At 41.1% G+C, this 13750-nt stretch overlaps 2 protein-coding genes across 2 annotated transcripts in view; one reads left to right on the forward strand and one right to left on the reverse strand.

Moving 5' to 3' along the window:
- VSTM5 (V-set and transmembrane domain containing 5) overlaps window positions 1-4962 on the forward strand; it is a 23256-nt gene extending 18294 nt beyond the window's left edge. The window contains exons 2-4 of the mRNA XM_009282398.1: window positions 2767-3096; window positions 3197-3337; window positions 4919-4962. Of these exons, the coding sequence (XP_009280673.1) occupies window positions 2767-3096; window positions 3197-3337; window positions 4919-4962 (515 nt within the window). The remainder of the gene's footprint in view (window positions 1-2766; window positions 3097-3196; window positions 3338-4918) is intronic.
- Window positions 4963-9267: 4305 nt separating this feature from the next.
- Window positions 9268-13750, reverse strand: part of MED17 (mediator complex subunit 17) — a 14978-nt gene continuing 10495 nt past the window's right edge. The window contains exons 10-12 of the mRNA XM_009282408.2: window positions 13508-13625; window positions 12048-12207; window positions 9268-10124 (exon numbers count right to left, since the gene is read on the reverse strand). Coding sequence (XP_009280683.2) covers window positions 9919-10124; window positions 12048-12207; window positions 13508-13625 — 484 coding nt within the window. The 3' untranslated portion in view covers window positions 9268-9918. The remainder of the gene's footprint in view (window positions 10125-12047; window positions 12208-13507; window positions 13626-13750) is intronic.

Here is a 13750-nt window from a genome sequence, read left to right on the forward strand (position 1 = left end):
GGGGGCGGCCCCGAGCAGCCGCCGTTCCCCCCTGCATTCCCAACAACAGAGAGGAAAGCAAGGAGGAGGAAACAAACCCGGTTAACCAGCCCGAAAGGGCTCGGGTCACGCTGGGAAACGCGGTGGAGAAGAGGGAAGGTGGATTTTAACCCAGCACGCCGCGGGGGGCGAGTGGGGACAGGGCAGCACGCAGAGAGCTGGCCAGTCGTCTCCAAGCGGGGGCGAGAGGAGGCTGCAGCCAGCCCCCACGCCTGGGAACTGGGGTGGGCAGTGCCACCAGTGGGTTTGCTTTGGACACATCACGGCGTCTCCTTCATCATCAAGGTGACGCACAAGCAGGACACCGAAGGGTGGAGGAACTGTCCCCAGAGTTTAAGAGCTCCATTTTAGAGCTGTCCCCCCCATTTCAGAGCTCCTGCATGGAGGCTCCTCGCTGCCAGCCCTTTTCCGCCCATTCCCCAGCACGCTGCAGGCCCAGCTGCGTTGCTACAGCCAGGTCTGGTACACAGAGCCGCACTTCCAGCTTTGACTCTCAGCCAGGCGAATACTTTGGAGTGCAGCAGCGTACCAGGGACAGCAAACTCACCGCACTTCGAGCAGCACCAGTACCCTCTTCTCCTCGGTGCATGTTTTACTGGGCGTGAAGGGTCTGGTTTTGCAACCAGCAGAGCGCAGTGGCCTTGCACGGGGCGCTGCAGGTGGGTGTGATGTTTGCTCTCAAGGCCGATGCAGCTTTGTTTGGATTAGACCGGTTCAGGTAATCTAGGCGAACTGCGTATTAAAAATATTTTTGAATGGTTATTGCATTGCCATTTTTGGCTTTGTGTGCTGCATAGGGACAGAACACGTTTGCAAATAATTTAATAGAAGGATTTTTTTTTTTATATTTACCTTGCAATCACATATTCAAAACAAAGCCATGCCTTTATCAAAACATAAAAGGGTCACTGTGGTGAGACACTCAGCTCCTGTCTAGTCAGAAGCAGAGCAAAAGGCCTTTACATAAACACATGGAGCAGAAACAATTAGAACAATTTGCAGCGATTACCAGAGGTTCCCGTCTGTTCTGTTTCTCTAGCTGGCACAAACCCCTTTTTTCACAGCTCTGGTTAGTCTCTCCTGCACACAGGCTGAATGGCAGACCACAGCTTAGCCGAGGATGCACCGGGCTACCCGGAAAGCGTGGGGTCCCTGCAAGGGGACCCGGCAGCACAGGCATGACAAGATATCCATGAAGGGGGAATCCCAGGAGTCTCACCCTGGAAAAAGCGTAGATCCCATCTGGTTAACAAATACATAGCAGCTGGGGCTTTCTTCTGTGCTGGACCCATAGGCAAGGACCTGGGAATCACGCTGGCTTCTCGAGCTTCCCTGCCTTACCTTGACCAGTAGAGTTTCCAAATTCTGCTACAGATCACAGAGTGAAGCTGGCTTGTAATTCCTTTACCCATCTCTCCCCATTTGTGGTTGCTCTGGGGTTTTGCTGGTCATGGGGGGTTCTTATTTTTTAATAAGATTTTTTAAAAGAATTTCTTTCCCTTGGAGATTTTTTTTCTTTGCCTTTTTTAACCATTCTTTTCCCTGACGTCTCTGCAGAACCTCCAGGAGCATCCCCAGGGGTCCTGCTTTGCACTCCTTCAGTGTAGCTGAGGGTCTCATCCTCCCTCCCTGCTGGCTTAGAGAGATTTGCAGCTCAGCATTATTTTTTCAGTTCTGCTATTGCAGTCAGGCTGTTCCCACAGTATTAGAGGAGAGCGGGTGAGCTGCCCCAAGCCAAACCAGGAAAAGGCATTCAGCGGTGAGGCTTACTCTGTGCTTTATCTGCCTTTTGTCTGGCTTGATTTTTGCGGGTAGATAACAGGATTTTAGTCTCTAGCCAAGTGTCTCAAACATGCCACTAATTATAAAAAAAAAAAAATGTATGCCAGTTGAAACTTGGATGTTTGGTGTTCATCCAAATCTTCATGCAGAAATACCCACATGCAAGCAGAAATTATTGCAGTTACATATTAAACTAAATGGTCAGTTCAGTTTCACAGTGTTATGAACAGCTCCATAATCGCATCAGTAGGAACTAGGTGAGAATTAAATATTCTTTCACGTGCATTTTTGCCTGGAAATCATCAGGAACATGAAGTCCCTGACTTCGTGTGAAACTGGGTACCTTTGGTTACATGCGATTTATCTGCACTGGCATATAACTGGCTGCCTTTACGAAGCTGTTGTCTCAAATGTTGATTACGCATCCTGAAAACATGATGAAGTCCTTAGCAAGTCTTCACATACTTAAGCCTGCTACAGTTCCTGCTTTTGGGGGATGGTAATTAATTAATATAATAGGTTACCTTGGCCATGGCAATTAAACTTTTCATTTAAATGCAGGATTTTAAAGGAAAGCCAGTTACTGATGAATACAAAAGCATGGCTCAGCGTTTTCAGAAAATGTTATGCTCCCTTCCCCAAAAAGACTCTTCCAAACTCTCTCTTTGGTATCAAAACACTGAAACACAGGCAATTACTTGTCCTGTGTGGTGGAAATGTTTCTCTTGACTATCACCAATTAAAAAATGTGTATCTAGTCTTTAATTGTCTATGTATGTTCCTTTTATGGTCAGTAGAAAGAGAAAGAAACTGCAGAGCATAATCCATCCTCTCTTAAAACAGACCACTGAGATAGGTAGGACAATCGCCCCTCAGAGGTCCCATCCTGCCCAGGAGAGTTGGTCAGCATCACCTGCTCACTCATTGCCCTCCTTTCTCTTTCAGCTCCCGGAGTAGTATCATTAGTTGTCCCACAACCCAACATCAACGCAACAGTGGCACAAAACATCTTGCTCTCCGTTGAATACTCTTGCAGAGGCGTCGCCACCATTGAGTGGAAGCATGTGTCGAGCTGGGGCACCACCAAAATTGTTGAGTGGAAAAGTGGGAATTATGTCAACATATCCACGGTGTACAAGGACAGAGTGACTACTTTTGAAAATGGCTCTATACAGCTTTTGAACGTGGGCATGAGAGATGCCGGCTACTATTTTATTACTGTAACAGAGGAGTATGGAACCAACACCTATGGCACCATCATAGTCAACGTTTATGGTACTAAGTAGATGGGAGTTCTTGGCTTTACCCTGTGTTTAAACATTAATCTGCTCATAATCAATTTTATAATATTTATTTTTTTCTGTCCTCCCTGCAGAGATTATCTATGAAGATCTACATTTTGTAGCAGTTCTCTTTGCATTTCTTGCTGCAGTATCTGCCATTTTGATCTGCTTCATGTGGCTGTGTAATAAATCTCTGCACCTATTCCAGAAGAAGACGACACACAAACTAACAGGTATCTCTGTAAGAATGCAGTCAAGGTATAGGGTTTTCAAGTCTGAATTTTGAGCCTAAAATTCACTTGTGATTTGAGTCATAAAGGTGCTAAGCAGGGACACTGAGAAACAAGACTGGAAGGGCTCAGTTCAGTTATCCTGTTCAACTCTTTACTAGCAGAGGTAACTGAATAATAGGTATTTAGTTGCAGAACAATTCACAGGTCATCTACCTTACACATTTTACATCAGAAACCACAAAACACTTCCCAACACTGCTAACTGCAAAACTTAGGGAGAAAAGGCCAGAGCTGCAATAACCCCCTATCAGAGGGCAGGAGACAAAGTCAAGAGCATCAGCAACGCTCTCAAGGTCTGCACCAGAAGGGCATCTCCTAGGGGAAAATACTCAAATGGCCCTTGGGAGTGGCTCCCACCTCACTTCATGGAGGACTGCACCTCTTCTTCTCCTCTCAAACCCCCCTTTCATCTGTCCTCATGTTTGATCCAGTTGCGGACTTCAGCGAACACTAATATCAAAAGCAGACTCCTAACACGTGTCAAAGACACCAATCATGAAAAGCAGATCAAGGGCTGCACTGAAGGGAACGTTCACATGTTAGAGAAGAAACTTCTAAGCCACAGCCAGGGACATAGAGCCTAGGCAGCAAGATGCTACGGGCTTGGGCTCAAGATCTGGGCACATCCTTGGAACAGGAGGTTTCTTTTACCACTTCAAAACATTTCGGGCATTTACCTCCCTTCTTCGTAAGTGCAGATCCACTAGTGGTTTCTTGCCCTGCAGGTAAAAGGTTGTCTTTCTTCTCTAATAAGGACTGCTTAAGCTGTCACATTACAACAAGCAGCCTAAGTATCAGTATTTTACTAGACCAACACAGGTATTCAAGAATCCTAAGCCTCATGGCCCAGACTTTGTGTCAACTCTGCAAAGCCTGATACGAGAAGAGATGAATTTGGCTTGAGCTGTCTCTTCCTTTCTGCCACTCACCTACAGCTCTAAGGGCTGCTGCTGTTTTCACGGTGCACACACCGCTCAACAAGCTTCTGTAGCTACTGAAAATTTTGCTACCGTGCCAGAATATACAGCCTTTGTTTGGATAAAGCCTCTCCTTCCTCCAGTTAAAGCCAATCTTCCTACAGAGCCAGAGTTTTACAAAGTCTGAATCAAATACACTTATTTGTCAGACTTAGGAAAACCACAGTTCTGGAGACCTGCTCTGTCATCTCCCAGAACATGATCCAAAGCAGGGACCTAACTTATGCCCCGATTCCACCTTAGAAGAGCCCTCCTTTCAAAAGTCACGAAGAGAGGTGTAAGGACCGGCCCTATGGACTTCAGTTTTCATAGTGCCTTTAGTCTTGTATGGGAAGAAACCAGTGTCACTTTAAAGATTGTGAGGGACTCTTTATGCAGTTAAATATTTTGAAAAGATGTATTTAAAACCTAATTATAGAGGAGTAAGCTTAAGCTAATATTAAAAAGTTCAAAATGTCTCAGCTATTAACACAGCGTTGTTAATTTTGGAACACTGGCCTTCCAATCCATTTGCCAATCAATAATAATATCCTTTTATTTGCAGCAAGTACAACTGAAGAGATTGAATTGGAAACCATTGAGTGTTAGCCAAGGACTGTCTTATAACAAAAATAACAATTCTACCTCAGAAGATATTGGCAAGGAAAGTGAGAAGAAACCTAAAAGGTAAAATATTTGTGACTACTGTAGAAACATCCTGACTTGCAAAGCTAATTAGACATGAAAGCAACAGTGTCTGATGGAGTTGTTTTAACCTGTTGAGATTTTGGCTCTGCTAGCCAAGGTCAAAGTAAAAAAGAGTATGCTTTCACGCTGAGCACGAACACATTTTTGTGGCTAATAAAATCTACAGCCTCTACCACTCTTAAAAACAACCAACCAGCCAAGCCTCTAAGATCAAATCATAAAGGAAATGGTCATGGTTTTGAAGGACACCTGTATTTTGGCTACAGCAAGTCTCCTATTACAGACAGAGCAGCCATTAGCATCCTTCAACATAATAAATTTAATGTCTAATTACAGTATTACATTAAAAAATTAATTGCAAGGACTGAATCCTGTTTATTGCGCCTATGCTGCTACTTTTGGCTGTAAGGAATTTCCGGAAGCTCTGAAGACAAACTGTAATTCTTCATGAGACAAAACTGATTTTGAAACAATGCCGAGCTGGTCAAAGTTCTCCCACTTACATTTCCAATTGTTTACACTGCCCCAGGATATTAACACACATTTTATGACATTACTAGGAAAGGTTGTTAAACAAGGAACTACACACAGGCATTGAAGAAGACGCTGTCTATAATGATTAGAGGGGTCAGATAAAATACTGACAACATCACACCAGTGGGGTGGCAAAATACTAAACAGTTTCATTGCGAAAGATGTCGAGTCCTTTGCAAACTTAGCCCACCGATGAACAGTCTATCTGGGAAGAAAAGTTAAAACAGCATTACTTTGAAATTTAGTATTTACAAATACAGTTCTGAAATTGCTCTTGTTGAGAAGCCACCTGTGCTCTATGTTGTAAGAAAACATGAAGTGATCTCACTAGTGTTTTCTTGAATCTGCATATCACACTTACATTTCCCACCTGCAGATCTTCTAGGTGGAATAACATTTTCTTTTGTGAGTGAGAAAGCACTAAACTGACCAGGCTTCAACTTACCCTGTTTTGCTTTTGTAAAGAGAAGAATTTTGCAGTGTGAAATAAGCTTTGAACGTGTAAGAGACCATGGGCTAGTCTGTGTCTGCAGATTGCCATGTGGCTTTTTGAGCTGAGCTGCTGCCACTGCCTCTCTCACACTGTAGCTCACTTGTTTGCATAAGGCTTTTACAGGACAGGCTGACAGAGCTTCCCCTCTGGTCAGGGACTACGATGCTCAGGTGCAGAGGTACAATGGGTTAGATATGGAAAACCAAAGAAGTCCTCACCTAGTGTATAACAAGGCAAACAGGCTTTTCCCAAAGCACCCTGTACACAATACTTTCAAAAAGTCATCCCTGGATTGAACTGGCCATTTGTAGTACAAAGGGCCTCTCACTCACTCATCAATTCGGGTACCAGATGCAGCTGGTTGCTCCTTCCTGCATCTAGGATAAGAGGTCAAAAAATTAAATGAGAATTAATTAATGAGAAGTTAAAAAAAAAAAAATCCTAGCTATAGCACAGCTTGGCAAAGTAAGTTTGTTCTAATTCTTCACTTCAAGTATGTATTACCAGTCTTCTGTATCTTTGAGTGAATTAAGCTTTGATGACACAGAAGAAGTTGTAAGTGCATCTGTTTTAATCACCAAGCTTGAAGTAAAGTATCCATATAGCATACAGAAAACATTATTAAATGGTTTTTTTTCTGTTTATCTGTTCCAGATTATTTTTTTTAATCCCTAAATCTTAGAACTTGAACGTGAAGTTATGCGTGAGGCTGAGCTGAATATATAGCAGGTGCACTGCCAGACTTATTTAGAAAGGACAAGAAGCGCAGCTTACACGTACCACCACTATTATCTGCTAACATTGACCTGGATACTGTAATTGTCAAAGGAAAAGTCAGGAAATGTACACAGACATGAATGACCATTTGAATGCACTGCTGTAATTGCAGAGATCACTTACACTTTTAAACTACAATATTTGAAAGCTGGGATGAAAATAGGAAATGACCATTTAAAATTCGTCAATTTAAGATGCACTATAACAGTAGTAAGAAGTTTCCAACTAGCACAGTTCTTCTACCTCTCTCAGCTTGGCTAAAGATACAGCAATTTCAGGCACCCATCCTTGGCTGGTGCCAACCTCGCTTTTAGGTAATAATATTCTAGATGAACAACCGGGATTGAAATAATATTCAGTGAGGACATACAGTACAGTTAGCCTATGTACTGCTTTCCTTATAGACAATTCCTCACCCAGAATTTAACACGCTTACTCTACATAGGTAGGGTCACTTATAAAATATTCACATTTTCTGAAACTGATGTTTGTCAATATGCGTTATTAACGTCAATAATATTTGATATACAAAACGTGAGGCTAAGCTGTCTGTAGCAGTTTCTTGCTACACTGGAGGTGCCTGAAGTATCTAAAGTCTTACAGCAAGCTGTTGAAGTGGAAGTTCGGAAATTAATAGCTGTTCTTACTCCAGCTGGAAACTCCATGCAGAACAGCAGCAAATTGAGTATTTAGAGCATTCCAAGTGATCAAAGGGATTAAGGCATTTTGCATCTAAACTTTAATTAAAGAGATGTCCAAGTTCACAAGATTGCTTTGGCAATCAATTGTACAGGTCTTAATCATCCACTAATGTCCTCATTTCATGGTCAAAGATGTGCTACCAAGAATTTCAAGACTGTCCCTCTGTTAGAAGCTTAATCAGTCTGTTTTCCATTAAAATTAGGAATCCCTGTGTATTAAATACTAAAAGACAGACTCTCCGGGTCCCTAATCATTCTTTTTTTTTTTAATTTTTTTTTTGCAGCTAGGCCTGAAAGTCTTGACAAATGCCTTCACTGCTAATGTGCAGTGCTTGCACTTCTGCAACACAAGAGAAGTCCTCTTGCATCCATTGTTTCTTTTCAGAAGGGGACAAATCCTGCAACTATGAGACCCTAATAGCTCCACAGTGATCCTATTACTTGGTAATGAAGAGCTTACTTGACGAAAAGGCTATCACTACATGCAGACCTGTCAATTTAGGTTAAGAATAGTGAAGTGTAAAGACATGTTTGAGTTTCATATGCTCACCTTCTAATTATTAGTAAGAGATTTGTTGCGTTGCCAAGAGTCAAAACAGCCTCCTATAATTGGATGCACGACAGATGGATCAGGCTGTTGGCTGAACTGTTCAATAAGGAACAAAACCCCTCTGCCTGTAATCGTAGTGTCTGCTAGCCAAACAACACTGGACCTGGCATCACAGGTGTTGCATAAGATTCACCATCTTTCAAGAAGATCAAGAGACTATTTTCCACTAGTATTTTTTTCATTTTTGTTAAGTTGTCTTGGGTAACTCATCAGAAGCTGAAAGGAAAACCCTTTCTCTTCAGTTCTTCTGTTCAGTTGCACAGAAGCAAGTACTTCACGGAACTGAAATAACAAGATGTTCCACACTGGCAAACACCAACATAAGTATGGATACACACTGAGCAGCAGCTTGCCACAAGCAGTTGCTTAATATGTATTTCCTACAACTATTCTTTATTGCTCAAGAATACAGCAAAATACCAACTGTCACCATACAAGTATGATGTTCAATTCAAACATGTTCTATGTGCAAGTTCTCATATATACACACACCCCTCGTAAGACACAATATGGACTTAAGTCTGAACCAGTTCATACAGACAGGTTTCAGAAAGACCTTTAGCAATCAATCATCAAACAAAAGAAAAGCTTTGTGCAACACCTTACTAGAAGCTTCAAGAAGACTACAATTACAACCAAAAAAGACAAAACCATGATTTTTTTTTTTTTATTTTAAAAGAACTCAAAAGAGCTGATCTTCAGGAGGGTATTATTGTTTCCCTGGATGATGATGAGTGCCAGTGCAGGAAAAAAAAGAGAACAGCACAAGTGTGGAGATCCAAGGTCTACTGCACAAGAGTTACCTGCTTCTATCCAGACATGAATTTACACAAGTCACCCACAAACTCAAATTGTCAGAGTTTTGCAAGCAGAGCAAGGCCCTCTCCTCTACATGCTTGCAAAAAACAAGGACAGAAAACAAGCAAAGTAACTGACACCACATAGGCTCATCTATAGGCATCAGACAGGAAAGGCATTTGCCACAAGCTGTGACTTCTTAATGCTCTCAAACAAATCACTAAGTAAATATCTCTCTCAAAAAGAAATGGGTCACCCACTGCTCTCAAACAAATCACTAAGTATCTCTCTCAAAAAGAAATGGGTCACCCAGAAGCCACATCAATGTACAGTTAACACAAACAAACCCCAACTCAAGAACATCATGCAGTGAAGATTGTTACTTGAATCTTAAGTTTTGTTTAGCCTTAATTCTTGACAAGGGAGCTCTGCTTCTCCTCTGTTGTCCCACTTCTCATCAAATGAGTCCTTTAGTTTCCACAAGGATAGCCGCTCCCTGTGGTATAAGCCACTAAAAGGCTTGTCGATAGCACAGTTCAGTTCTAATAATTTTCATCTTTCAGAAATACTTGCAAAGATTTATTGCAAAAAAGTAGGGGCACAAGGGGAAAGGGAATGACTCCGAGCAGACACCTTTCATGTAGCAAAGGACTACTGAATTTAATTTTATAAAAGAAAAATACATTAGTTACTCAGCTATGTTACTCTAGATAGAGTAATCTGCAAAGATACAGCTGAAAGGAACTTTTTCAGAAAGTTGTATTTTCTATGTCATCGAAAAAAGTTTTATTACAAACACTACGATGGACATATCTGTACAGGAAATAAATTTGGTTTTGCTTTCTTGTATTGCCCCATAGGTTCCATTTCCCTTTGCTGCACGGGCAGTGATCGTTTGCTGCACAGCGATGATTCAAACCCCCCACGGAGAGGCTGACAGGTTATTAACATGGAGTTAGGGCGGCCATGAGGAGTTCCATTTTATACACAAAGTTACGCCCTTCCATTTTATTCCACTGCACTTCCTTGAATGGCCCTCGAAGATGATTCCACTTGTTGTCTTGCAGTACATCGCCTTTGGGGAGATCCTTGCACTGACTCCGTGGAAACTGAACCATAACTTTGCTGCCACTTTCCGGACCATTCCGTACTGTGATGAACAGAGAGTTTTTATGAGCATTTTTACACTGTAGGAATTCCTCATATTAAATATCCTTCCTCGTGTATGCTATACATTACTCCTACTCAATTCCAAACACGCTGAAAGCAAACAAGGGAAATTACCTTACTTTTTTTTAAAAAAAGTTTTTCTCTTTGAATTTTCTCTCTCTCATCTCCCACTTCTCTATGATTTTGTTGCTTTAGCACTGCATGTTCTTGGTTAGAGCAAACCAGAGAAACATTTGACAAAAAACCCCACACATACACCTTACAAATGCATTTATTCTTCCCTAATGATGCCAGGAAGGGCAAAGGTTTTTTTGCCGATTCTTACCTTGGATGTATTCCCCACCATTCTGTTGAAAAACATGATCAAAACTGTATTGTTTCTAGTGGATTTATCTCAAACGGACAGGAATGAAGTCACTCAGGATAGCTGTTGCTTTTAATCACAAAATTCTGCAAGATTGGGGGAGGGGTGGTGGTGTTCTATTGGCTTGGATGGGTTTTGTGTTTTGATGTGTGTGTGTGTGGGGGGTGGTGGTTGTTTTTTTAAATAAGCAGTTAGGGAGATAACACGTAGCTTTCCCCTCACCTACCAAGCTAGCCTTCTACAAAGAGATGACTACCAGGCTAATTGAACATAATTTCTCCTTCATAAATCGATGCTGACTATTCCCCATCACCTTCTTCTCCTTAATACATTTGGAAACTGCTTCTGGGACTGGTTTTTTGCCTCATCTTCCCAGTAATTGCAATGAGGCTGACCAGACTGTAGTTCCCCAGATTCTCCTTCCTGAATATAGGATGTGACATCTGCCTTCTTCCAGTCCTCAGGAACCCTTCCTGATCACCATGACCTTTCAAAGATGATCAAGAGTGGCCTTACAATGACATCAATCAGCTCCCTCAGCACTCATGGATACATCCCACCTGGTCCCATGAACTTGTGTATGTCCAATTTGTTCAAAAGTTCTCTAACTTGATCCTCCACTACTGAGGGTGAGTCTTCTTCGCTCCAAAATTTCCCATGGGTCTCAGGGACCTGGGATTCCCGAAGGCCAGTCTTAAGACCAAAGCAAAGAAGGCATCGAGTACCTTGGCCTTCTCCATGTCCTGTGCCACCAGGTCCTCTCCCCATTTAACAGCAGGCCCACATTTTCCCTAGTCTTCCTTTTGCTGCTGACATACCTGTTTGAAGCTGCTTTGTTGCCCTGTACGTCCTTCACCAGATTCAACTCCAGATGGGCTTTAGCTTTCCTATCCCCATCAATGCATGCTTGGACAGTCTCTCTATCTTCCTCCCAGGTCAACTGGTCCTACTTATAATCTCTTGCAGCTTCCTTTTTACGTCATGAGTTTAGTCATGAGCTCCCTGTTCATCCACAAAGATCTTCTGTCACCTTTGCACAACTTCCTGCACATTGGAATGACCATTCTTGAGCTTGAAAGAGGTGATCCTTGAAAAAAATAATCAACCAGCTCTTTTGGACCCCTCTTCTCTCCATTCCATAGGATGGTATCCCATAGGATTCTTCCAAGAAGATCCCTGAAAAGACCAAACTCTGTTCTCGTTAAGTCCAGAGTTGTGATCCTGTTGTTTGCCTTGTTCCCTCCTCTCAGGATCTTGATGGTTTCTGTAATCTATTTTTTTTTTATGCTAATTCTAAGAAATATTATCAAGCCTGAGTAAATTTAATCAGGTTTATATTAAGTGGCTTACTGGGCAAAGTATTGATTCTATTTAGGTGTCAATTCCATACAGAAAAGAGACTGTTTCTAGAATATTTTGCTATAAATTGACATTATTCTATTAAAGTTTAGAGACTATCTCAGAAAGAGACTTACAAAGCCTGTAGAATTCGCTTAAGAATTTTAAGATTTTCCATACGTTTGCAATAGAAAACACTACCTGAAATGGCATAGTCTCCATTTGGTGATGCTACAGTTATTGCTGATGCATTGCCAATACTCTCCACCGGCCCCAGACCAACATGATTACTGAAACTCAGCACATGCCATCCCATAACTTTTGCAAGCTGCTGAACTGCATGTACTTGGTGCTGTGACATCTGAAAAATAACGAAAGGTTCGTCTTCTGTTCAATATTTGCACACCACAGAAAGAATTGCTTACTGGTTTTACCAAGCTTTTTTTCTTCTGCTGTACAGTAGTTATTTATAAAACTGACTTTGTCTTATAAGTTCTCTAGTTTCAGAGGAACTTTTTTTTTTTAAACATATATGCTATATAAGTGCTAGTAGAGCTTTGTGTTCCTTTGCAGACAGAGAAGACCATATTAAGCAGACTATGCAGTTAGATGAATTTTCATAGGTATATGGGCTTATACATTTTATTTAAGTATTGCTTTCAATTTACAATCCCCTTTATTTAGGTCTGAAGAACTAATTAAAGTGATACAAACAGGATTTTGAAATAATCCTTTCTTTGAATGGAAATGAGACCTCTGCTGTAATATATATATATAAAATTTGTGAGAGTATTATCATAGCAAACTCAGGAAAAAAAAAGTTGAGGTTCTCAGGTGCATGATTATATTATCTCCATTAATGCTCAAGTCTAAGCATTGAGCTTTAACAGCTTAAAAGTTTAAATACTAATGTTTTTCTGTATCAAGACTTAACACTTCTAACAAGGAAGTACCTAGCACTGTTCAGCAGTTCCCTGTGAACAAGTCTGAAAACACTTGACCAAAAAGAGATACCCTCAATAGAACCTGTTTCAACTTGTTTTCTGTGTCATGGAGTTCCGTATAACTGCAACAGGCCAACCACTGTTATTAAAGACCTGTATTTTGACTATTTATAATGCATAGTAGGGAGACTGTCACTTCTGAATAAAACCAGCAGCTTGCTCTAAGCAATTAAGAAAACACAGTTCATTCAAGTATCAGCTGACTCAGTAATGGCTGATGCAAAGTGAACATTAACAAGACAATGTTGAAATGACAGTAATTGTGGGCTCATTAAGATCTCTACTCTAGACAGGACTTGGTTACAGTAAATTTCATATATTGAATACCTTATTGTCTGCTATGACTCTCACTGACTTGTTCTGAAGTAAGCAAAAATCTTAGGGCTCCCATAATGAGTAGCATAAAGAAACGTATTTTAAATGGGAGGGAAAAAATTATTATTACTACTGACCTTAGTAAAAACTGGCATTATATTTTAGTAATGTCTGCTAAAGTCATTATACAAACATACTGAAAAATTCAGTCATCCACCTTCCTATTTGCACTACCTTTATTTGAAGTTTTCTAACATTTTCTATATAGATAAAGGTGAGGTTCTAACTTCTTCTGTTTCCCAAACACTACAAGAAAAGGAAGAATAATGTATATGAGTCTACCTGAGATAAAAGGAAATCCTGCAGTTCTTGCTCTTGATGGGACAATGTAATAACTCTTCCATCTCTATGCACAACTCTGATCTGTTCAACTCCGATGTTCAGCTGTAGTTGAATGGATCTTTGACGACAAGATGCATATTTATTCAAAATGCATTACAACACTTAAGAAAACAGGAAGCTAAGAATCATAGAATCATAGAATCATTGAGGTTGGAAAAGACCTCTAAGATCATCGAGTCCAAC

The sequence above is a fragment of the Aptenodytes forsteri genome, unplaced genomic scaffold (genome assembly GCF_000699145.1).
Source record: "Aptenodytes forsteri isolate BGI_AS27 unplaced genomic scaffold, ASM69914v1 Scaffold75, whole genome shotgun sequence".
Taxonomy (NCBI): Eukaryota; Metazoa; Chordata; class Aves; order Sphenisciformes; family Spheniscidae; genus Aptenodytes; species Aptenodytes forsteri.